The sequence below is a fragment of the Nannospalax galili genome, unplaced genomic scaffold, assembly GCF_000622305.1.
Source record: "Nannospalax galili isolate Female #2095 unplaced genomic scaffold, S.galili_v1.0 scaffold205, whole genome shotgun sequence".
In the NCBI taxonomy this organism is placed as follows: domain Eukaryota; kingdom Metazoa; phylum Chordata; class Mammalia; order Rodentia; family Spalacidae; genus Nannospalax; species Nannospalax galili.
Genome location: NW_008353921.1, coordinates 3,332,712 through 3,355,675, shown reverse-complemented (window position 1 = coordinate 3,355,675; position 22,964 = coordinate 3,332,712). Strand labels below are relative to the sequence as shown.

The following is a 22,964-nucleotide window of genomic DNA, read 5'->3' as shown; positions in this document are numbered from 1 at the left end:
AGAAGCGTGGCGGGCCGCGGTCACAGAGGGTCCTGGGGAAGCGGTCCGACACCAAGGCAGCGGCCACCCGGACAGCTTCTGCGGAACGCTCAGCACCATGGCCCAGACGCCCGCCTTCGACAAGCCCAAAGTGAGCACGGTCGGGCTCGGGCCGGGGTTCGGATCCCGGGCTGCCTGGGGTTCAGCGGGGGCTGGCCCTGGGCATCCTCTCCTAGGAGCACAGCGCGGCTCCTGCCGGGGTCTTCCCTTGGCCCCGGCCTCGGCTTGCCTCCGGGATGTCGAATGGGCGGCAATGTGGCCAGGAGCGCCTCTGGCTGGCCTTCGGGTTCTGCTTCTACCTCTGACCTGTCCCTCTGGGTCTCAGCCTCGCTGTCTGCCAAATGGGCACCTAGTGTGGTGGAGCCGCGCCGCTGAGGGAGCCTGGGTGGGGACATGATGTCCCCCGAACCTCAGTAGAATGGGCCCCGGGCTCACCAGCTGTGGTGAATGACGCTGTCGGTGAAAGGCTTTATACAACTTAATGATGGCTCAGGGAGCCCAGGTTTACGAATGCACCCGTGGGAAGATGGGTGAGCCAAGCAGAAAGGAGAGCAGCGGGCCGGCCCCTCCCCCACATGGGGGGCTAGGAGCTGGAGGAGGGGCCCCTCACCACCCTGGGGGCCCTGGGCCTTTGGCCACAATAGAGTTCACTGGAGCTAAGCCAAAGCCATTGGCCCCGAGGGAGAGCCCCTTGTCTCTCCACCCACCAGCTGCAGCTTCTTGGGAACAGTGGTAGTCAGCAAGGGTCCAGGCCCCTAAGGCCAGCTTTGCAGTCTTTACAGAGTCTATCCAGAGGACAGGACCCAGGAGTCAGCCAGGCTGTGTGAACAGGCCATCAGTGCAAGACTGAGGGCCCAGTGGGGGAATTCAGAGGCAAGCAGCCTCAGCTTACCCCTCCAAGAAACAGGCCACCTGGTGATGCAGACACCTAACACCTGTGGATGACAGTCCAATGTGTATGTATGTGGACATGTGTGTGCACACATGTGTGGCGTGGAGAGGGAGGGCAGGCAGGTATGCACTCCATCATTCATGGTCCCACCACAGGGAACATGCTGTGCTCCTTCCTGTCAGAAACTAGAGATTAAGAGTGCAGGGCAACCCCCCTGCCTCATCTGTGCCTCCTGTAGGTGTGATCTGGTATCCCTGCCCATCCTTAGTGCCTCTTGCTGTGAAGGTGGTGATGTTGTTGTTCTTTTATTTTGTTTTGTTTTTTTCTTTTAATGCTCTAGATTCTCTGCCTTTGGTCAAGGGAAGAAGTGAACCTAAGGCAGTAGACAAAGCCCGTTGATTGACAGTGGTGGGAGCTGGGGGGTGAATGACAGAACACACATGTATGGCACCTGCTGTATGCACCTGTATCCTTGGAATGTTTTAGTACCAGCTCTGTGGGGATCAATGCTGGGATTCCCTGTACTGTCATCTGATTCATAGAGGCAGGTCATTTCCTCCCTCAGGGCCTCAGATGCTGCACCTGGGGAATCGGATCCAGCTGCTGACATGGTTGTCTGAATGTTTAAAGGCAAAGCTTGGGCAGAAAAATAGTGTCTGCTGTTGTGTCTGAGGTGTGATAAGTCTCATGTCATGGTGAGGGAGGGATGCTGTTCCAGCTGACATGAGAAGTGGGAAGGAGCCACTGTGACCAGACCTAGCTCCCGGCCTGCCAGTGTAACTGAGTTTCGCCAACTGAAACTCACTGAGGGTTGGTGGGTCTGGCAGACCGTGGCCTAAATGCAACTACATACATTTGATGATAATGGCAGGCACCCTGGGAGGTAGTCAGGTGTACAGACTGGAAACAGATGCCAAGAGCTTAACTAGACCCAAGATAGCCAGGTTGGGGGTTGAGTCCAGGTAGGGAGCTGGTTTCAAAGTTTCATTCCCTAAGCTGGGCACCAAGGGGCATACCTGTAATTTCTGCTACTTGGGAAAGGCTGAAGCAGGAGGTCTTTGAGTTCCAGGCTAGTCTGAGCTATATACCAAGACCCTGTTTCAGACAACAAACAAACAGAAAATCCCCCTGAAATCCCATGTCCCTAAGTCTTTCCTGGGAGACCTCTGCAGATCTTGGGAATTGATTCCATGCCTACCTCTAGGGACAGGGACCTTTGCTGGGTTCTTTAACTTTCCCAAGCCTACTGTCAGCTGGGACCCAGGGCCTGGACAACTTCAAGAAGGCAGAGAAGGGTGGTGCCTTCCAGAATTGTTTTTTTTTTTTCTAATGTGTGTGTACATGTTAATGTGTATGAGTGTGGCCACACATGTACCTCGGCACACATGTGGAGGTTAGAGGACAATCTCAGGTGTTGGTCCTCATGTTACCGTGTTTGAGACAGGGTCTCTGTCATTTACCACTGGTATGCCAAACCGACTGGCTCGTGAGCTTCCAGGAATTCTCCGGTCTCTGCATCCCGTTAACCCTTTATAGGAACACTGGAATTACAGACCTGCATCACCACTCCTTATGTTTTTATGTGGATTCAGGGAATTAAAGCTCAGATCCACATGCTTGTGCGGCAAGCGATTTACCCACTGAGCACCTCCCTGTTTCGACCTTCCGGACTTTAACATGCACTCAAGTCGCCTGGTTTTGACTGTGTAGACTGTGACTAAGGAGGTCCGGGTAGGGCCTAGATGCTGCTGTACTGCTCCCAGGCAGTGCTAACAATGCTGGCCCATCAACCTGCTTTGAGGAGCAAGAGTGTAGGTACCTGTTCTGATTGTGCACCTAGCAAACCGTTCCTGAGCACTTGCTGGGCACAGAAGAAAGTGGGTGAGTGTATGTATATGTATGGACCAGTGGCCTTCATCAGTGTCTATGTGGAGCAGGGCTAGAAAAATCTAGTGGCTCCCAGATGGTCTGTGTCTTGAAGATCCAAGCTGACCCTGTGCCTATCATTGTACTGAGAGCTGAGGATTTCTGGAGTGGTTCTGGGTACCACAAAATTTGTGCATCTTGCATCCCAGCGTACAAGGGAACTGGCCCAGGCTGAGAAGGCTCGGCTTCTAAACTAGCCCTTTTTTCATATATTGCATGAACCAGTGCACCTTTGCTCTTTCACATTTGAATGTTTGCTCTGTACTGAGCACTGTTCTAGCTGATTTGCATATATAACTCATGATATGTTCACCACAGGCCTCTGGGTCCCATTATTTTCATTTACATTGGAGGAAACTGACTCAGAGAGGGGAAGGAACTTGCTAAAGTCACACAGCCAGAAAGCAGCAGAGCTGGGCTTGAACTTAGATCGTCCTAAAACTGAAGTAAATACTTGCTATTTACTGCTTTGCCAATTTGCCCTTTCCATTTGTGGGGGAGGGTGTTATGGGGCAAGGAGTTAGAATTAGTGCCTTGGTTTGGGCCTTCAGACAGACCAGGGTTGTAGGATAGGATGAAGAAACCAGCTATAGGGTCTCGGGGAAATCCATACGTGGATGGTTTCTTCTACAGTCCTAGTGGGGAGCACAGGCTCTTGAGATGCTCCCTTCTGGGGGTTGCAGCTGTGGACTCTGTGAGGCTTCCCCACTCTGGGTGTCACCGTCACCTTGTCTTCTGGAGATAAAACCCCAGGCGCACTTTTTGAGGCTCTTCACGTCTTTCAGTTACCAGAGCCACCTGCTGAAACAAAATTACCCCTGGGAAGAGGCAGTCTCACTCATTCTGACTTCAATGGCAGTTGGTGGGGAGGCACTCGAGGGGGAAGAGAGGAGATTTGGTTTCATGGAAGCCTTTGTTTGACAGATGTAGAAGCACGGATCGGAGAAGGGAAGTGGTCTGTGGGTACACAGGGTGTCAGAGAGACCAGCTAGCCTCCTGACTCCACATCCAGCCTCAGCCTAGGAGGTGGCCCTGCAAGCTGGAAGAGACTTGTCCACCTGCCTAGGTGTCCTGAGAGTCCTAAGATGCTCCCTGGGGTGGGGGAAGGTAGCACTGTGGGATAGCTTTAGACAGAGTTAGCCAGGGGTGTCCAAAGTGAGGTTGGATGCTACGCTATGTTTTCCATGAGGCTAGGGGCAAAGGTGAGCCAGGCCCCAGAGTAGCTGTAGGGGTGTGTAACCTACGTGCCAGGGCCAGGACTAGGCTGTCTGAGTCAAGTTCTGATCTCCCACTTAATGAGTTAGAGAGTTTGGATGAGTTACTTAACTTCACTGTGCCTCAGTTTAAATAGGAATTCTACCTGTACTCATCTCACAGACATAAGCTGGCTCAGTGTTGGCATGCCACTGATAGCTACTGTTGATATAGAATAGCATCACCATGGTTACTGATCATCCTGGTCAGACTTCCCCATCATCTGCCTCGCACCTTGCCTTATAAGATTCAGGGAACATGTTGCCCGGGTAAAGATTTCCGGTCTTAGGCACACAACTTCCTGGCTGTGGTGTTCGTTAGTCTGAAGCTCAGTAGATTTTTTATTACCTAAGTCAAGTTCCTTAATCTCTGAGCCTCAATCATCTCACCCATAAAGTGGAGATAACTGGGCATCCTTAGGCTATTGAATCACAAGACCTCCCTCAGAAGGAGTTCTTTCTTGCTGGCTGGGAAACTTCTCAGCTGGCTCATAAACAGTAGTGGAGAGCTGCACCAGGCCCCAAGGTTGCAGGAAACACTGAGGGGATTCTTGGCCTCTTCTGGTCTGCATACTGTAGCTGAAGGATCCTAGAAAGGGCCCAGTTTGGAAGGCTTCCTGGAGGAGGTGGAGCCGAAACAGTTCATTGGCCCAGGGCTGCCTTGTTTCTTAATTTCACCCTAAAAGTCACCCGAGAGGTCAGAGGACATGAGGCGATGCCCCCTGCCCCACCCAAATCATTGGTGAGAGCAGAGCTACAAAGGAGGAGCTGGGCTGGCAGTGGACTGTGGCTCTGCTGGGTTCTGGCCACAGTGCTCAGGGCCCAGGGTTGGCCAGACAACTCTGGCTGCTCTGTGTTCCTGGATTCTCCACCAGGCTCAGGATAGAGAAGTCAGCCCCTTCTCCATGGTGGGGGAGAACCTTCCATTGCTGACTTTAGACAGGAGCGGGAGAGAGCGCTCAGTGACAGTCAACAGACCCAGAGTACTTTTTGCTAAGCCAGGTGCTATTCTAGGACTCGGGACACAACAGGTGACACAGACAAGTAAGTCTTCACTCTCAGTAAACTGCTGAGGGGACCAACGTGCAATAATGACAGAAAAGTGGGGTGAAAACAGAGCAGACTTGTGTGTTTAGGGGACTGGAAGCTGGGCACATGTCTGATCAGGCTTGCCTTGTGGGCAGCCTGCTGTGCCTGCTCTCTGAGCCTGTGATCCTCAGTCAGATACAGGAGCACCTGGCCAAACACAAGTCCTGTGACCTGGGAGGCTGGGGGCTGTGAATGTGCATCTCTGGACCTTACCTATGTGCTCGCATGTCTTAGTGCGTTCCTCAGTTCCTATATCTGTTGGTGGCTGAGCTGCTTCCTGTTCCATCAGCCCGAAGAGAGCATCCTGCAGCTCTGACAGATCGTGGATCAACTGTGAGCTAGCCCTGTAGAGTGAGTGCAGAGGGAGGGGGCACGAAACATCTCCAGAGAGGTCAGGAGGCTGGGCACAGGCTTGGTGCCAGGCCCTGGTGGTGCTGTGGTTGTGGGCAGGACCTGGACTTGGAGGCAGAAAGGACTTGGGCCCCAGCTTTGTGCTACTGTCAGTCTGTAGGTCTGGGAAGGTCCTTGAACCTCCCCAGGCTTTGCTTTGCAAGTCCATTTCCATGACTGTCACTAGGGCTAATGTGAACCTTGCCTAGAGGTCAAGAGAAAACAGCGACAGCGGCAGCTCTGTAATTCTCAGCACTGTTGCTGTCATTCATCCTGTCTGCAGGGAGGCCCGCAGGACAGTGGTTAGGAGCTCAAGAACCAGACCTGGATTCAAATTCCACCCCCATCCCTGACTCATTCTGAGTCTTTAGACACTTCTTGGGCCTCAGTTTCCTCTTAGGTAAGAAATGGATGTGGAGTCCTTGCCTTTAAGGTTGTGATATGTACATAGTAGACACTCACATCTTGGACTCTGGCTGTTCCTTTTCCCAGAACAGGGCCAGGAGGGCAGGGTCCCTACCTCAGTCTCCAAGCCTGTACTCTACAGTCATCTAGGGTAGCGGATTGTCGTCTCCATAGCAGCTTTCTGGAAACTTCAGTGGGAGGCCTGCCTCAACCTGGGGTGCCTGTGGAGATGGTTCCCGCTTCTGCCACACACCCTCTTGTAGGCAGCCTCTATGAGGCATGGTGAGTGGCTGGCTCTGCTGCCCCTGCTCAGAGGCCTCTTTGCCTGGTTCTGTGTGGCCCTCCTGCAGGAGCTGTTGTTGTATACTGAACTGCTGCTCATAAGCACCTACTGTGCAGGGTGCACACCCTGAACAGTACTCAGCTCTAGTCTGGAAATGATATTAGCAAATCTGTCCAGGCTTCCTCCCAGCCTGCCCTTCACCCTGGAAGCCGGAAAAGCTTTTAAAAGATGGCTTCCCTATTGAAAACATTTCCGTGGAAAACGCTTGGATCTCTGCAAGCAATTCCCATCAGGCTTCCTGACTCTGAGATCCTGGGCACCCACCCGCAGTCCCCTCAGCAGGGAGCCACCTCCCTCTCCTGCTTCTTGCTTCTCACTCACCAACTCTGCCCTGAGAGTTTTTGCTCCTTCAAGTGCACCTTTCTGGACCTTCTTTCTATGTTGTGCCCCTTGCTATCTGCTTTTCTTTACCTCGAAGCCCTGGGTGTCATCACAGCTTGTGACTCTGACCTCAGAAGTACTCTTGCTTCAGTCAGCAGGACAGGCTGTGTAAGGCAAGGATGTTTCTAGCTCTGGCTCTAAGGCTATCTGCCTGCAACTTGCCATGGTGATCTCTTGGAGCCTGGCAGATGGGACAGTCCCACCCTGACCATTGCTGCTGTTATACCAGAGCAGAATGCCCTATGGGAGCATCTTGCATTGGCACTTGAGTACTTTCCCCAGAGAGACCTTGCAGAACCCTGATGCCCACTGATGGTCCCCAGTGACCCTGCCCTGACCCATTACAGGTCAGGCCTGGTTTTGCCTTTTAACCCTCCTTCCCCTTTTCAGTAACCGCTCTCACCTCTGTTGCCTCACCAGTGATTAAATGTAACCAACTCACTCCCACCTTCAAAAAGAAACAAACTTCTCTGAGCCACTTCGACCTCCTGTCCCTTCCCAGGCCATCTGTCAGCCATTCAGAAGTAAAATTCAGAAGAATGCAGACCGTCTCCACTCTATACTCCCACTCATCCATGCCTGTCCTCTGTCTGGGTTCTGTTCCTACTTGGGCCTCAGGATTCTGAGACTGTGGACCACTGTCCTCAACCTTGACTGCAAGTTCAAAACAATTTTGAGGGGAGGGTCTTTTTGAGACAGGGTCTCCCTATAGCCACAGCTGGCCTGGACTCACTATGGAGACCAGGCTGGCCTCAAACTAACAGAGACCCGCCTGCCTCTCTCTGCCTCCTGAGTGCTGGGATTAAATGTATTTTAAATACAAAACAGGGTTCAGGGTATGACTTAATAGTATAGTGCTTGACTAGCATGCTTGAGGCCCTGGAGCCTTGGACTCCATCCCCTAGCACCCCCAAAATATAGAAGTACAATTATGCCTGCACATATCCTAGTTACTGAGGTGAAACTGATTGGGGTGAAGCCCAGGCATGGATGACTTTCCAAAGCTTCCTCCATGTCTCAGTGGGTTCCCAGAGCCCGTGTTCTTGGACTCAGGGGTGTCTTTCTGTCCTCCTAGCCTTGACCTGGCTATATGACATTCTTGTGACCCCTGTAACAAGTGACCACATACTCAGTGGTTTAAAAACCACGGAATGCCCTGCATTCTGTTCCCAGCATTGCGACAGGCATGGATGACTTTCCAAAGCTTCCTCCATGTCTCAGTGGGTTCCCAGAGCCCGTGTTCTTGGACTCAGGGGTGTCTTTCTGTCCTCCTAGCCTTGACCTGGCTATATGACATTCTTGTGACCCCTGTAACAAGTGACCACATACTCAGTGGTTTAAAAACCACGGAATGCCCTGCATTCTGTTCCCAGCATTGCGAAAAAAAAAATGGAAGGACGTTACCCCTCCCCTAGTTCTGGATGTCAGAAGTCAAAAATCAAAGTACTAGGTGGGCCTTACTCACTCTGAAGGCTCAGGGGCTCTGCCCCTAGCTTTGCCAGTCTCTCCTGGTACTAGGTGTTCTGGTCTTGTGACTAGATGACTCCAACCTCTACCTCTGTGGTCATGTTGCTGCTTCCTGTCCTGAGCAGCAACTCTTCCATCTCTGGTACCAGGTCAGGATAGTACATTTAGGGTCTGCCCAAGGAGTCCAGGATGAGCTCTTTCCTTCCAAGATTGTGGGTAATTCCATCTCTTGCTAAGGTTGGTTACCAGTTCTGGGGATTGAGATGCAGGCAACTTTGGGGGCCATGGCTGGGTCCAACCTACTGACTCAGGGAGATCACTGTTTCCCCTTGATGCCTTGTGGCCTGGCCTCTACCTGCCATGTCCTTCAGTCTGCTCCCATCACTGGACTCTCTTCTCCAATCTCTGTCTCCCCTGCACTAAGTGCTGGCTTGAATCAGTGCCTGGTCCTAGCCTCCAGCCTCAAGCTCTTGACTGTGGTAGCCTCTCACAGCCTCCCTATCTAGCCAGCTTCACAGCCTTTGCTGGTTTTTCTGCTCTCACATGATGTCCCATCTCTGTGGTCACAAGAGCCCCCCTGGGTGGTTCTGTCCTATAGTCTCTGTGATGGTGAAGCCTGACTGCATCCTAAGTGTTTGGATTAAAGCTATGTGCCCCCATGCTTTGCCCATTACCCTATTTTTTTAAGAAGCTGGGTCTCATTGATTAGGTTAATCTGTCTGGCCAGTGAGTCCCAGGGATCCTTATATCTACTTTCCCATTCTAGGATTACGAGTGTATACTACCACACCTAGTTTTTTGTTTTTGTTTTTGTTTTGTTTTGTTTGATCTTTTCTGAGACAGGGTCTCCCTCTAGTCCTACCTGGCCTGGAACTTACTAATGTAGACCAGGTTGGTTGGAACTCACAGAGATCAGCCTGCCTCTGCCTCCGGAATGCTGGGACTAAAGGCGTGTGCCACCACACCTGGCCACACCTGGTTTTTTATATGGGTTCTGGTCCTCACATCTGTGCACTTTACTGACTGAGCTGTCTCCCCAGACCCTAGAACTTGATTTTTGAGGTGTGAGATACAGATGACTCACTAACACAGAGTCTGCAGTGAGGTCTTTCTGTTAAACTCAGAGTTAGTTAAGCAAGGTAGCTGAAAGTGTCCCTTGTATAGTGGCTGAAATTCAGTAGTCCCCATGGGACCCTAACTGGCCTCATGGTTAAGATCACAAACTTTGGAATTGGGCTTGGGTTCTGGTCTGCTGCTCCCACCTGTGGCTAAGGTACAGGGTTAGGCTCCTGTTTCCAGTACTTGCTTCCTGTGTATCTTTCACGAGGTATTTAACCTCTCTGAACCTCAGTGTCCTCAGCTGTAAAGGAAACAGTGATGGCACTTGGTCCTCCCCAAAACACACACAGATGAGATTAAGCAAGATTGTGGGAATAAAAAATTTAAGAGGTTAAAAAAAAAAAATTTAAGAGGTTAAAAAAAAATTTAAGAAGTATATCGGGGGGCTAGAGAGATGGCTCAGCAGTTAAGATCACTGGCTGCTCTTGTGTTCAGTTCCCAGCACCCACATGGCAGCTAACAACCATCCACAGCTCCAGTTCCAGGGAATGTGATGCCCTCTTCTGACCTCCGTGGGCATTGCACGACAAGGGTGCACATCCATGCAATCAATACACTCATACACATAAAAATAATAAAAAATATTTTAAAGTATATTAGTTTAAGTATACAGTAAAAGTGACTTCTGAAGGGTTTCTCAGGTTTCATAAATCTCAATCTCTCTCTCTCTCTTCCTCTCCCTTTTAGGTGGAACTTCATGTCCACCTAGATGGAGCCATCAAGCCAGAAACCATCTTATACTTTGCCAAGTAAGTCCATGGACAGCAGCCATCCTCTGCAGAATTCAGTGGAATCCACAGCTCTTCTTAGCCCCTTTCCCTGAGATTCCCAGAGTTCTGTTCATCCCCCTGTGTGGGAGTCAAACAAGCCCCTGATGGAAGAAGGTGCTGTGTTGGGACCTTTCCACTCTGGCCTCCACAGGTTGGACGTAGGAGGTGAACCTAGACGGTTCTACTTCAAGTGGTCAGGGCAAGGGCCCCTTCCAGCATCCTTCACTCCTTTGCTGTTACAGTTCCCTATAACAGCAAGGACTTGGCCTTCCCTTATTGTCTCTGGTGTCTAGCCTCAGCTCCACCTCTGTGGCATGTGCCAGTCTTATTAGGTGCCCGGGTGTGCCTGAGGTGTTTGTCCCCAGTTCCAGAGCATGGCTTTCAACTCCCTGGGGGAGTTCTGCTAGGCAGTCTCTTCCTGTTGCCATGTTTCTTTCCTCTCCTGGGACGTACTTTTTGTTCAGCTGTGTGACATAAACACACAGCCTTGGCTGTGCCTCCCTGGATTCACTTAGTGACTCCTCTCACCAGGAGGGAGGGAGGTTCTTTTGCTTTCCCACTTTACAGATGGTGAACAGGAGCCATGCAGCCAAGAGCTTTTCATGAGCAGAGGGCAGTTTCAGCCCAGGGGTTTGGCAGAGTCCATGTCCCATCATGCAACCAGAAGCTTTGGTGAAAGTAAGACATGAAACACACTTAGCTCAGGATACAATAGAGCTCCATAAATGCCACTTCAAGATATTATTAGCATCTTATGCCTCCAATGTAAGGGGGACGTCTCGGCCTTATCTCTATCTGGCCTTTGCCCACTTGGAGCTGTTAGGTATTGCCACAGGGCCCTGCTGAGATCATTTGGGTGGGACACTGAGAAGGGATTTAATCAAGCCTTATTAAGGGGTCACAGAATTCTCATTAGCAGGTACAAGAAGGCATGAGTGTCCAGGGTTGGGTAGAGGGAAAGGGAAGGGCAGAGAGCCTTCAGTGGGAGGCTGATGTGATTCTTCCACTCAGGCTACCTCAGTGGGCCCTGAGTGACAACAGCAGATCCTGGCTGGGGTTTGCCCTGGAGTTTGCAGGAAGGGACTCAGATATGGAGGGCCAGGTAGAGCAGCTGGAAGGAGAAAGCAGATGGGAGGCCCTCACCTGTGGCGCCCTAGGCCTAAGCCGGCAGCCCGTCGTGGTGACTGTTGGCAGCTATCTCTTCTTCCTCCAGCTCTTGGGAGTACACCCTTCATGGAGCCTCTTACCTCCTTTCTGGGGTCCTTCACCACCCTGTGGGCTGGAGATCTGGCCACCCTCTGATGCCCATCACTACAGTGCTCTAAGCCACTGCTGTTCCTCCCTTGACCCTGGCAGTGACCTCCTGTCTGCCTATAGACTGTCTCCAGGTACCTACCACACCCTTGCTATCCTACGGCTGTGCTGTGGGGCTGCAGTCAGAATCATTGTCTCTGAACGCAGTCAGCAGATTGTCCCCCTACAGGCTCTGCAGGACCACCATGGCTGAGCATGGCCTTAGGAGGGTGACTTGGAGGCAGTCTGGGCAGCAGCAAGAAGCTCAGCCTGTGGGGACAAGATGACACTGAGCACCTGTCCTCTGTGTGCCAAGACCACATCAGGGGCACCATCTCCCCACGGTGTGTTATGGGGATCTGAGGCTAGTGAGGGTTGTGACAGACTGGCCCACAGGCTGGAGCAGGAAGACCTTGGTGGTGCCTACTGGGCACCCACAGGGGAGGGGATTATTTTATTTTATTGGTGTGCTAGGAATGGAACCCAGGGTCTTCTGCATGCTGAGCAGCTGTAGTCTGATCCCCTTGATGTTTTTTAAAAGGGGACATTCTTGTTATAGGAATACAACATCCTCTCATCTCCTTGAGGCTGTTCACTTCCAGGGTTTGTTTGTTGAGACATGGTCTCATGTAGCCCAGGCTGGCCTCCTACTCGCTGTGTAGCCAAGGTGTAGCCACCTTGAACTTCTGATCCTCCTACCTCTACCTCCCAAGTGCTGGGATGACAGGTGTGTGGCACCACACCTGGTTTATGCAGTGTTGGGGATCAAACCCAGGGCTTCATGGTAGGTTGAAGGCATCCTTTTATATTAAAATTAGAGACACTGGGTGGACTAGATAGCTCGGTGGGTAAAAGCACTTGCTCTGCAAGCCTGGCAACCTGAGTTCCATCCCTGGAACCCATGGTAGAAGGAGAGAGCCAACTCGAAGGAGAAAACCACCTTGAAAGTTGTCCTCTGACCTCCACACATGCTCAGTGGCACATGTGCACCTGTACACACACACGCGCACACACGCACACACATCATACATATACACATAATAATAATAATAATAATAATAATAATAATAATAATAATAATAATAATAATAATAATAATAATAATAATAATAATAATAATAATAATAATAATAATAATAATAATAATAATAATAATAATAATAATAATAATAATAATAATAATAATAATAATAATAATAATAATAATAATAATAATAATAATAAATAATAATGAGTGACTCCCTTATGCTGAAGCTGAGCCACATGGGAGGAGAAAGCAAGGGTGTATGCCGGAGGAGGAGGTCACCCCAAGTTCACATAAGCTTCCTCCAGTGGACAGGGCGGCAGAGATCCTGCTACAAAGAGGAGGCTCCTAGGCAGGGGTATTGGGGCAGGGATCTGACAGAGCCCTAAGCTGAGTGGCCAGCACAGCAGGCCTATGCTGGATGAGGCAGGCTGCTGTGACAGTCCAGGCCACTGTGGTGTGCCTGTCACAGGAGGGCAGAGGGAGTGGTCTTGGTGCCAGCTCCTCCCCTGGGAACTGTGACACTGCACAGTAGTCATTGCCCCTGATATCTCCTGTTTGGGCATGTGTCCAGCTGGTTCTGCCTGCCCCCGGGCCTGACGAGAAAGTCTTGGGCTTGCCCTGGCACTCACCCCATCTGTTTGTTCCTCGAGATGTGTTGGCTTGACTACCGCTATACAACCCTGAACACACCTAGTCTCATCTGATCTTGGGTGCTAAATGTGGTTGGGCCCACTAAGTACTTAGATGGCAGATATGCTGACTTGTCATGGCTTAGGGCCAGAAGTCTTGGAAGGCCTCCAGCCTGGCTCTCTAGGCCTTGGACCTCAGCTTCCCCATCTGTCCCAGGGATCACTCCATCCAGCTCCTTCCCATGTCTCCTCTTGGGTTTCTGAGTCTATTCCATGCTGCCCCAGGAGGGCTGGCTGGATCCTGCCCTGGGCTCATCGTATCCTCATTGTTTTGTTCCCAGGAAGCGAGGGATTGCTCTCCCAGCCGACACAGTGGAGGGGTTGCTTGATGTCATTGGCATGGACAAGCCAATCTCCCTCCCAGCTTTCCTGGCCAAGTTTGATTACTACATGCCTGCTATCGCGTGAGTTGCTCCCAACCCTTGTATCCTGGGGTGGCATCCATCCTTGAAACCAAGACCAACCCTGGGCCTTGGACTGAAGGCACTCTAAACCGCAGCCTTGCTTCTTGCTGTGGCATACAGTTGAGCAAATCTCTCCTGTGCCTTTGGGCACATCATCTCCCATGCCACCCAGGGGCAGCTCCTGGCACAAGGCAAAAGAGGCCCTGCTCCCTGAAGCCCTGTGCTTGGCAGTCTATGGGATGTCTCATTGAGAGCTCATTGCCCTTCAGGACCTGACATTGCTAGACTCATGCCGCTATCACAGATATCAGAGAAAGAGGCCTTGACCTAGGTAAACTGAGGCTGAGAGAAGACATGGGGTCAGAGCAAAGCAGGATCCAAACCTGGTCTCCTGTGCCCTAGTTTAGAGTTTTGGACTGTGAGGGGAAGGAAGGCTGGGCTCTGGAGTGGGAAGTGGAAGTAGGGTTGGGTCCTTTCCTGAGTCAGGTTAGTGGGGACCATTACTAGGCTCTGAAAAGCCCCAAAAGTAGTCATAGAAGAGTTCCAGAGAAAAGTCTTATGACTTTAAAACCTAAGTTCCCTGCCCAAATTTAACAGTATCTCCCTGTGTCCCTCAGAGCAAAAGTTAAAGACCACATGTCAGGTCTGGGCCCTTGTTCCTGCCTCAGCCTGCTGCTCACTGCTCCCCTACCTTTGGACACTAAGTACATCCTGACACCAGGTCCTCAGCCCTTGCTGTTCCCTCTGCCTGGAATGCTGTTCCCTCAAGGCCCATCACTAGCCTTTTGCACATCTCTCATGGCCCTTCTTAGTAAGGGTCTTGCTGACTGTGTTGTGGCATACCATACTGCCTCCTGGCTCTATGTGTGTCTATAGAGTTGTCACTGTCTGATGGATACTTTCCTTCTTTACTGCCCGGTTGCTGTGGCAGAAGGTGGCTGAAGGGCAGGGACCCTACCTCCTGCCCACTGTGTATTCAGGGTCAGGGCTCAGTGTGAGGGCTCAATACCCACTTGAGGAATGAAATGAGACCACAGCTATGGGGGAGCTGAAACTGGGAACAATAGGGAACATGCTCCTCCCTGTGGCGGAGCTGAGTCCCCACTCCCATTCATAAGCCTCCTGGGGACCCAATTTCCCCAAACTTCTCACTCAGGACTGTGACAATTTGCCTGCCTTCCCTCACCCATTCTCCCAGTCTGTTTCTATTCTTTGTGGTGGGAAGTTCCAGCCAGGCCCAGTCCATTAGCACTTGATCAGAGGCCCTCACAGGTCACTTTGTGCCTTGCTTATGGAGCCCACACCCAGCAGCAACAACTAAAACACTTTTCAGCATCTGCCTGATCATTAATTGGCCTTTGGCGAGGATCTAGTGCAGTGCTTCTCTGCCCTGCTCCAGGCACTGGTCTAGGTGCATGTTCTGATGTGTTACTCATCTGTCCTCACAACAGCCCTGCAACATAGGTATCAGAGAAGGTAACTGACTAACCCAGGGTCACACAGAAGAAAAGTCCATGACTAAGGATCAGGTTTGCCCATCCCAGAGTCCCTCTGACTCACCTATTTGGGTTTTTATTTTCCCTGCCAGCTTTATATCTATTATTCAACAGATATCTGGTCACAGTGTCCTTGGCACTTCCCTTGGCAAAGGGTTACAGCCATGAGAAGGCAGCTGAAGGGGCCCTCATGGGAGGCAGGGGAGATGGGAAGCATCCCCTAAAGAAAGCATGTGCTGGGGCTGGAGAGATGGCTCAATGGTTAAGAACGCTGGTTGTTCTTGCAGAAGACCAGGGTTCAAATCCCAGCACCCACATGGCAACTATCAACTGTCTGTAACTCCAGTTCCAGGGGATCCGATGGTCTCTTCTGTCCTCCATGGGCATTGCACGACATGGGTGCACTTACCTACATGCAGGCAATAGACTCATACACATAAAATAAAATTTTAATTAAATATTTAAAAAAATAAAGTATTGCTGTGTACTGTCCGGTATTGATTAGGCCCAAGAAGAAAAGTTATACCCAGAGAGAAGGTGATCTTTAAAGACCTGGGGTAGGAGAGCTTGAGCTGGCCCTATGTAGAGGGAGGCAGGAGGCCAGGATGCTGGAGGAATGTACTCTCCAGTTGAGAAGGCTGCAACCCAATGTCTTGAGATGGGGAGGACAAACTTGACTGCCCTTGATGAGAAAGAATGTGAGGAGCAAGGTGCCAGAGAGGCTGTTGATCACATCGTGTGGTCCAACATGATGTCTTTCCATATGGTCAGAAACTATTAGGGCTTCGAAGAGAGGAGCCGTGTGCTTTGGTTTCCTTTGTAAAAATTATGGAGGTAGGGGGATTCTAGGCACATGCTCTGCCATTGGGCCATACCCTTAGGCCCCAGTGCACTTTTTTTTGGGGGGGGGCACATGTACCACAGCATGAGTTGATCAGGGGACAACTTGCAGGAGTTGGTTCTCTCCTTCCATCATGTTGGTCCTATGAAATTCAGGTTCAGGATGGGCAACAAGCTCCTTTATCTGCTAAGCCATATTGCCAGCCCTCCTGGTTTCCATTTCTGAGATTGCTCTCACTGCTGTGTGGCAAACAGAGTGCAGGACAAACATGAACTTGTCAGTTAGAGGCAGTATGGTTACACCAGGGCAAGAAGCCAGAATGGGTTTGTAGTTTAGAAATCTAGATGCTAGGATTTGCCAAGTGGCTAGGACCTTACCTGACAGGTGCCCAGAACTTGAGGTTGGATAGTGAGAGATTGGGAGCCGGAAATAGGTTTGATATGCAGAGGGTTGGGGGCAGCCTGGTTTGCTCCTGTTGTTCCCAACCCATGTTTCTCCCTCTCCAGGGGCTGCAGAGAGGCCATCAAGAGGATCGCTTATGAGTTTGTGGAAATGAAGGCCAAGGAAGGAGTGTTGTACGTGGAGGTGCGCTACAGCCCACACCTGCTGGCCAACTCCAAAGTGGACCCCATCCCCTGGAACCAGACGGAGTGAGTGCAGCCCTGGAGGGGGCTATGCCAGGAGTGTGTCTGAGCAGCCCAACCCTAAGAGGAGAAGGGTAGACTGCCTACTGGGGGCCCCGGCCCTGCTTGGCCCACTGCTTCAGAGGGGCTCAATTTGGCCATAAGAGGGATGATTCCTATCCCTTTCCTTGGGGTTATGGCTCTACCCTGAGCCAAGCACTTAGTTATCTCACTGCTCATGGCTCTGCCTAGCTTGGCTGGTGACTTCTGAAGGCCTGTCCCTGTCTCTTGGCCTGGACCTCTTGTACCTTGAAGTATCTTAAAGCCTCCTTGCTCTGAGTCATGATTCTAATATGTGAAAAGTGGGAATTCACCAGACCCACGCTTAGCCCCCTCTCCATCCAGGGGTGGGGAGGGCCGTTTGACCCTCCCACACTGGAATCTGGCAGTGCCCAGACAGTTCTAAGGAAGTGGGCAGAGGTGCCAGGATTTGGAATCATGACTTTCCTTGGAGTACATAGGTCAGGGTCAATGTTGTTCCTCCCTGTCCCAAGCCCAGGCTGGCCATGGCCTTCCTTTGGCCTCAAGTCCTCCCTCCTCTCCCCACACAGAGGAGACCTCACCCCCGATGAGGTTGTGGACCTCGTGAACCAGGGCCTGCAGGAGGGAGAGAAAGCATTTGGGGTCAAGGCCCGGTCCATCCTATGCTGCATGCGCCACCAACCTAGTGAGTACCACCACACCCTGCCCAGCTGCCTGACTGCCTGGCCTAGCCACAGGGCTATACCTAGCCCACCCCAGTGCCCCCCCAACTCCTAGAGCTTTCTAAAGACACTAGAAGGCTCTAGGCAGGCTCAGAACTCCAGGTGGCACCTGTCTCCAGGAAGATAGGGTCTTGACAGCCACGTGACCTGCAGGAAGCTCAGAACCAAAGGAACCTAACTAAATGAGAGAGAAACACTAAGCCATGATCCTGCCTCAGGACCTGTAGCTCAGCCCCATCCTGTCTGGGCCACAGATCCTCCTTCATAAGTCTGATTTCTTGGGTCTCTGAGGGCCTCTCTTGTCACCAACAGTGGTCAAACCTCTAGGGCTCAAACTTCATTGCGCAGAGCCAATCCTGGGATCTTGGGCAAGTCATACTACCTCTTCAGAGTTACACCTTGTTCCAGGATGACCACACTCCCCTAAGGATTAGTGGGAATCAATGCCAAGGACTGGTGCCAGGCCACCAGGCCTGCTACAGAAGGGCATGGTCAGTCTGCATGCGTCTCCTCTAACCCTTGCAGCGGCCTGTGAGATGGGGCCCCCATTGTTCACTCCCTATTTGACAGATAGGCAGAGAAAGGTGAAGCCCCTCAACCATAAAGACACAAGGCCTATATTCATTCATTCTTTGTGAATACAACATAACTTTATTTTTACATTTTTTATGATGTGGGGGCACCTGCATGCCATGGTGCGAGTGTAGTCAGGGGACAATCTGTTGGTTCTTTCTTTCCACCTTATGGATCTTGGGGATTGACCTCAGGCCATCAGGCTTGGTGGGTATACCCAATGAGCCATCTTATTGGCTCATATCATAACTGAGGCTTTTAACACACATTAGCAATATACCAATATTCATGTGAGTTACACTGTGGGCCAAATGTCAAGCTGTTTATCTTTTCAATGGGAGTAAGCCAACTTTGGGTGTTGTAAATACCAACTAAAGGAATAATAGCCTGTTCATTACTCACTGAGCCCAGTCTCTGACCAAAGCACCATATACACATGGCCTCCACAGAGCATCATGACCCTGTACAGTGCTGTTGGTATCCCTCTGAGAAGGGGGACACTGCGGCTTGGGGGACCACGTATGTGAGACATAGCAGTCAGGATCTGAAGACAAGGCTGGACTCTGTCTTGTGCAGGCCACCAGCACAGCTGGGAGGCCCTGCCCCATACTGTTTGATGACCTATTGGACCTCTCTCCCAGAATGGTCCCTTGAGGTGTTGGAGCTGTGTAAGAAGTACCATAAGAATACCGTGGTGGCTATCGACCTGGCTGGTGATGAGACCATTGAAGGAAGCAGCCTCTTCCCAGGCCATGTGGAGGCCTATGAGGTGGGCTGAGAAGGGAGAGCAGGCTCTGGGGGAGCTTGGATGGCAAGCTTGGGGCTTCCTGAGTCCCCAAGTCTATCTTGGACAGGGTATAAAGAAAAGTTCCTACATGGTATCGGGAGACCTGTGTTTGAGCTGCATTGGCCTATGGATTTGCTGTGTGACCTTAGGCCATACTGCCCTCTCTCTGGGCCTCCACTTTCTTGGCTCCATACTTCCTGTTAGGCCTTGTTCCTGTTACTTGACTTTCTTGAGCTTCAGCCACACCCAACCATAAAACAGGTGTTGAGTATTTACTTATGAATATCAGTGTGTAGAAACCCTTTCAAACAGTGCTGGCACATAGCAGCTACAGAATCAATGAGAGCTACCATGCTGATCCATGACTTGGGAAGACAGGCAGACTACTCCATGCTGAAGTAGCCCAGCCTGACTCTAGGGACAGTCGTGCCTGTCAAAACTCGGACCCCAAATGTGGCTAAGACAGGGCCTGCTAGGGACCTCCCAGAGCTACCCCTGACTTGTCTCTTCTCCTTCCAGGGAGCTGTGAAGAGTGGCATTCACCGCACTGTCCATGCTGGGGAGGTGGGCTCTGCTGAGGTCGTGCGAGAGGTGAGGAGTGGCTGGTGTGGGCCTTTTCCTGCCCCTCCCCTCTCTGCTGCCCTGCTCAGCTCCTCTCTGCCTCTCCACAGGCTGTGGATGTTCTCAAAACAGAGAGAGTGGGACATGGCTACCACACCCTGGAGGATGAGGTTCTCTACCACCGGCTACTGCAAGAGAACATGCACTTCGAGGTGAGGGGCCAAGGACAGGGGATACCTGGCTACCCAATGCCTTCTGGACAGAGAGGCAGAAGGCCCGGCAAGCTCTGTGGGAGTGGCCAGACAGTGGAGGTTTCAGGGGGTTGGAACAAGGAGGTCCAGGCAAACCTGGCAGGACCACCACAGCAGGTGACCAGGCCCCTGTAGGGTGTGACCTGGAGCCAGCTGTACCAGCCACACTTTGCCCTTGCAGGTCTGTCCCTGGTCCAGCTACCTCACAGGTGCCTGGGATCCAAAAACGGAACATGCAGTTGTTCGGTGAGATCTGGTCCCCTGGGGCTCATTTGGTTTCGTTCTGGAAAGACTGGGGAGAAAATACAGGACTGGGCACGGGGACATGCTAGACCTTAGTTATGAAGTCACTTCAACTCCTTTGGAAGCAGGCAGTGCTGTCCTTGTCTTAAAATGAGAAATCTGAAGCGCAGATTTACAAATTTGACTGTGGTCTCCTGCTTGCCAAGCCGGGCCCCATGGCTCATTCAGCCACAGCAGATTGTCCCCCTCCTGAGGGAAACTGCTACATTCTTGTCACTCAACTCTTTCCTGGGCTATGGGAAGATGAGTCTCATGTACCTGTATGCTTGCTGCTCTTGGAGCTGCTGGGCACTCCCCCAAGGGCAGCTTGAAGCTCTTCCTGGATCCTGGCCATGCTTCCTCGCTCCCATCAGCAACTAGCCAGGTCCCTCCTGTGCTGTGATCAGGCCCTTAAAGCTGTCTTTCCCCAAGGTAGGATACAGATGGCAAGAACTTGGGGTGACCATGGTCAGGCCAGCACTGGTCTGTCAGTCAAGCTTAAGTAGATAGAAGGAATTTGTGCTCTGACATTCTGATAAGATGGTCTCAGGCTGGCCTTAGTGTGTGGGACCTCCAAATGGGGACTCTTAGAGGCATGTGAGTATAGAGCACATTGGCTGGAGAAAGGTTCACATCATCTCACAAATAGAAAGGTTGAAGAATAAAGACCCCAGGAGACGACAGAGCAAGATGGCAAAGGAGAGAGCCCAGGACAATTCAGTAAGAGACGGAAGTAGAGAGAGCCAAAAGCATGGTGTCAGGAGCTGGGGAGATGGCTCAGTGGGTAAGACTGCTTGCTATGCAAGGGTGAGGATCAGAGTTCAGATCCCTAGGATCCCCACAAAAAGCCAGACATGGCCACGCACACCTGTGCCCCCAGCACTGGGGGAGGGTAGAGATAGGATTGCTGGGGCTTGCTGGCCACCTAGCCTAGCCCCCAAAATAGTGATCATCAGGTTTGATGAGAGACCCTAGTCAAAGGGATAAGGCAGAGTGCTAGGAGACATTACTCACATAACTTTCTGGCCTCTGTGTGCCTACCAACAGAAAACAAACACAATGAATCAAACTTTTAAAACTGGTTTTTAAAAAGTGAGAGGTCAGAGAAATACAGGGGTGATGCTTCGAGAAACTGTCAGATTCTGGGACTGACAAATGGTTCAGTGGATAGAGGTGCTTGCCACAAAGCATGATCACCTGAGTTTGATCCCTGGCACTCATATGCTAGAAGAGCACTGACCTCCACACATTCACCATGGCACATGCACCCATATTCACTTTCTTTAGAGTGTCAGTCTGCTACTAAAACAAGTAAGGAAGGAGATGTTGGTCAGGATTGTGTTGGAAGAGCCGTTTGTAGGGGACTGAGGACCAACAAGGGCAGAGGGGTGGTGAGCAGCCACTGTCTGATACTGAGAATGGGAGGCTAGAAAAGGTGGTCACTTGAGGGCTACTGCTGTCCTGGCTTTCCCATCCTCTTCCCTCGCTGTCCCATCAGGCCACTCCTTTGCCTTTGGACTCCCCTGGACTAGCAGGATGACTTTGGACAAAGTCCCCAAGTTCTCAGAATTTGTTTCCATCTTGATACCAGGATGTAACACTTCATGCTGTCTAGGGTGTGAGGATTGAAGGAAGGAGGGAGTAGATGGGCAGTGACAATCCTTGGACTAAAGGGACTCTTCTTCATTTCCGGTGCCTCCTCCAGTTTCAAGAATGACAAAGCCAACTACTCACTCAACACAGATGACCCCCTCATCTTCAAGTCCACCCTGAACACTGACTACCAGATGACCAAAGAGAAGATGGAATTTACTGAGGAGGAGTTTAAGCGACTGGTGAGTAGGTGTGAGCTGTAACCCTGACACTTGGCCCCTGGTGTGTGTGAGGCCTGCAGGTCTCAGACCCATATACCTCCCACAGAGAAGATACCTTAGCACTGGCATCCTGGCTGAGGACCGGGTGGCTTAGCCTGTGCCTGGGTCAAGCCCTTCAGAGGGGCCCTCTCCCCAGAAAGGTGTGTCCAGCTATGGAAACTTTTGTTGTTTCCAAGCTGAGCCCCAGGTCTCAGGTTCTGATGTCCCAAGTGAAGCTCTGTAAGGGCCTCTGTCCCACATATCCCACCTTCTCAAGGGCTTCTCCAACCTCCTCACATTCTACACTAAGGTGCGGAGGCTCGTGGTCTCTGTTACGGCATATGCTGTCTGTGGCCTAGAACAAGTCCCTAGGCCTGGGCTTTGCTGCCCATGATCTGTGAAGAGCGTGGACTGTCACTAGGTTGCTCCCTTCCTTACTCCCTGACTCCATGTTGTTCCCCTACCCTGCTCTTCCAGAATATCAATGCAGCAAAGTCAAGCTTCCTCCCAGAAGAAGAGAAGGAGCAGCTCCTGAACCAGCTTTACGCAGCATACAAACTGCAGCCATAGGCCACCACTGGTATGTTCCTTCTGGGGTCTGGCAGTCATCCCACCCTGTTCTCTTAGCTGTCTTCTAGCTAAAGCCCTTCCTCCTGGGCAACACTGAGAATAAGCATAGACGGTCTGGCTCCTGGGCTCAGGGGGTCAGCCTTTCATTAGGATGGCCATCTTCTGAGTAGTTACTGTCTAGACAGGCTTCCTGAAGGCTACTCCCAACCATCTGAGCAGCCTGGGCTGTGTCTAAACAGGAAACTGGGCCAGCCCCAGCTTAGCGAGCCCCCTCCTTTCCGCATGGCCACACATGCCTTTGCTCGAACCTCAGTCTTACTTCTCTAGAAGGGAGTTCCTCTCTGGGTCTGGAGGTCTGTGATCATCACGATGTCTGGTGTACTGTGAGTTGCCTGATCTTTCTGCTTCTCTGACTTGACCAGCAGGACAGGTCCCCTGAAGACAGCATGACCACCTCTCTGAGCCTCACCATGTGGATGGAGTCTTCACAGCTTTGTGACATTCTTACCTTCATTCTTTCTAGACCTCAGCATGGCCAGGTCTGTCCTCTGATCAGGTGTCCTGGCTATGGTCCAAAGGCCCTGCCAATAATGGGTATGAATCTGAAACCTTCCTTCTAAGGCTAAAAATCTGGTGCTCAATAAATCAGCTGGTGGCTGGTGTCTTACAGCACATGATGACTGTGGTTTTGGGCCTTCTGACCTGGGTGGGTGAGAATGGACGTGACCCCACCTCCGACAGCCTGCTCTGTAGCAGGCCATAGGACCCTGGGGAGACTGTGAATGGAAATCTGGAGTGGCTGGGGCTGGGAAGAACCAGGACCTCTTCCTCCAAAGCCTCAGAGGCTGTTTGTGCCCATGCTCCGGATTCCTGGCC

General features: G+C 51.5%; 1 protein-coding gene across 2 annotated transcripts; it reads left to right on the top strand.

The window, feature by feature from the left end:
- Ada (adenosine deaminase) lies at positions 1 to 22,702 on the top strand. 2 transcript variants are annotated; one of them, XM_008851018.3, is made up of 12 exons: positions 1 to 130; positions 9,992 to 10,053; positions 13,365 to 13,487; positions 16,331 to 16,474; positions 17,059 to 17,174; positions 18,426 to 18,553; positions 19,091 to 19,162; positions 19,243 to 19,344; positions 19,565 to 19,629; positions 21,371 to 21,500; positions 21,996 to 22,098; positions 22,514 to 22,702. In XM_008851018.3, exons 1-11 carry the CDS (start codon positions 98 to 100, stop codon positions 22,086 to 22,088), a joined length of 1,068 nt encoding a protein of 355 aa, XP_008849240.1. In that variant the 5' UTR covers positions 1 to 97; the 3' UTR covers positions 22,089 to 22,098; positions 22,514 to 22,702. The 2 variants fall into 2 exon arrangements, with proteins under 2 accessions (XP_008849240.1, XP_029410848.1); XM_029554988.1 differs by having other exon boundaries at positions 22,511 to 22,702.
- The last annotated feature ends 262 nt before the right edge of the window (positions 22,703 to 22,964 follow it).

What these genes read in the sequence shown, in the direction of transcription:
- Ada (XM_008851018.3), top strand. Translation starts at nt 98, where the DNA reads ATGGCCCAGACGCCCGCCTTCGACAAGCCCAAA. An exon ending in GCCATGTGGAGGCCTATGAG is followed by an intron (nt 18,554 to 19,090) that starts GTGGGCTGAGAA and finishes TTCTCCTTCCAG; the next exon opens with GGAGCTGTGAAGAGTGGCAT. An exon ending in AAGAGAACATGCACTTCGAG is followed by an intron (nt 19,345 to 19,564) that starts GTGAGGGGCCAA and finishes TTGCCCTTGCAG; the next exon opens with GTCTGTCCCTGGTCCAGCTA.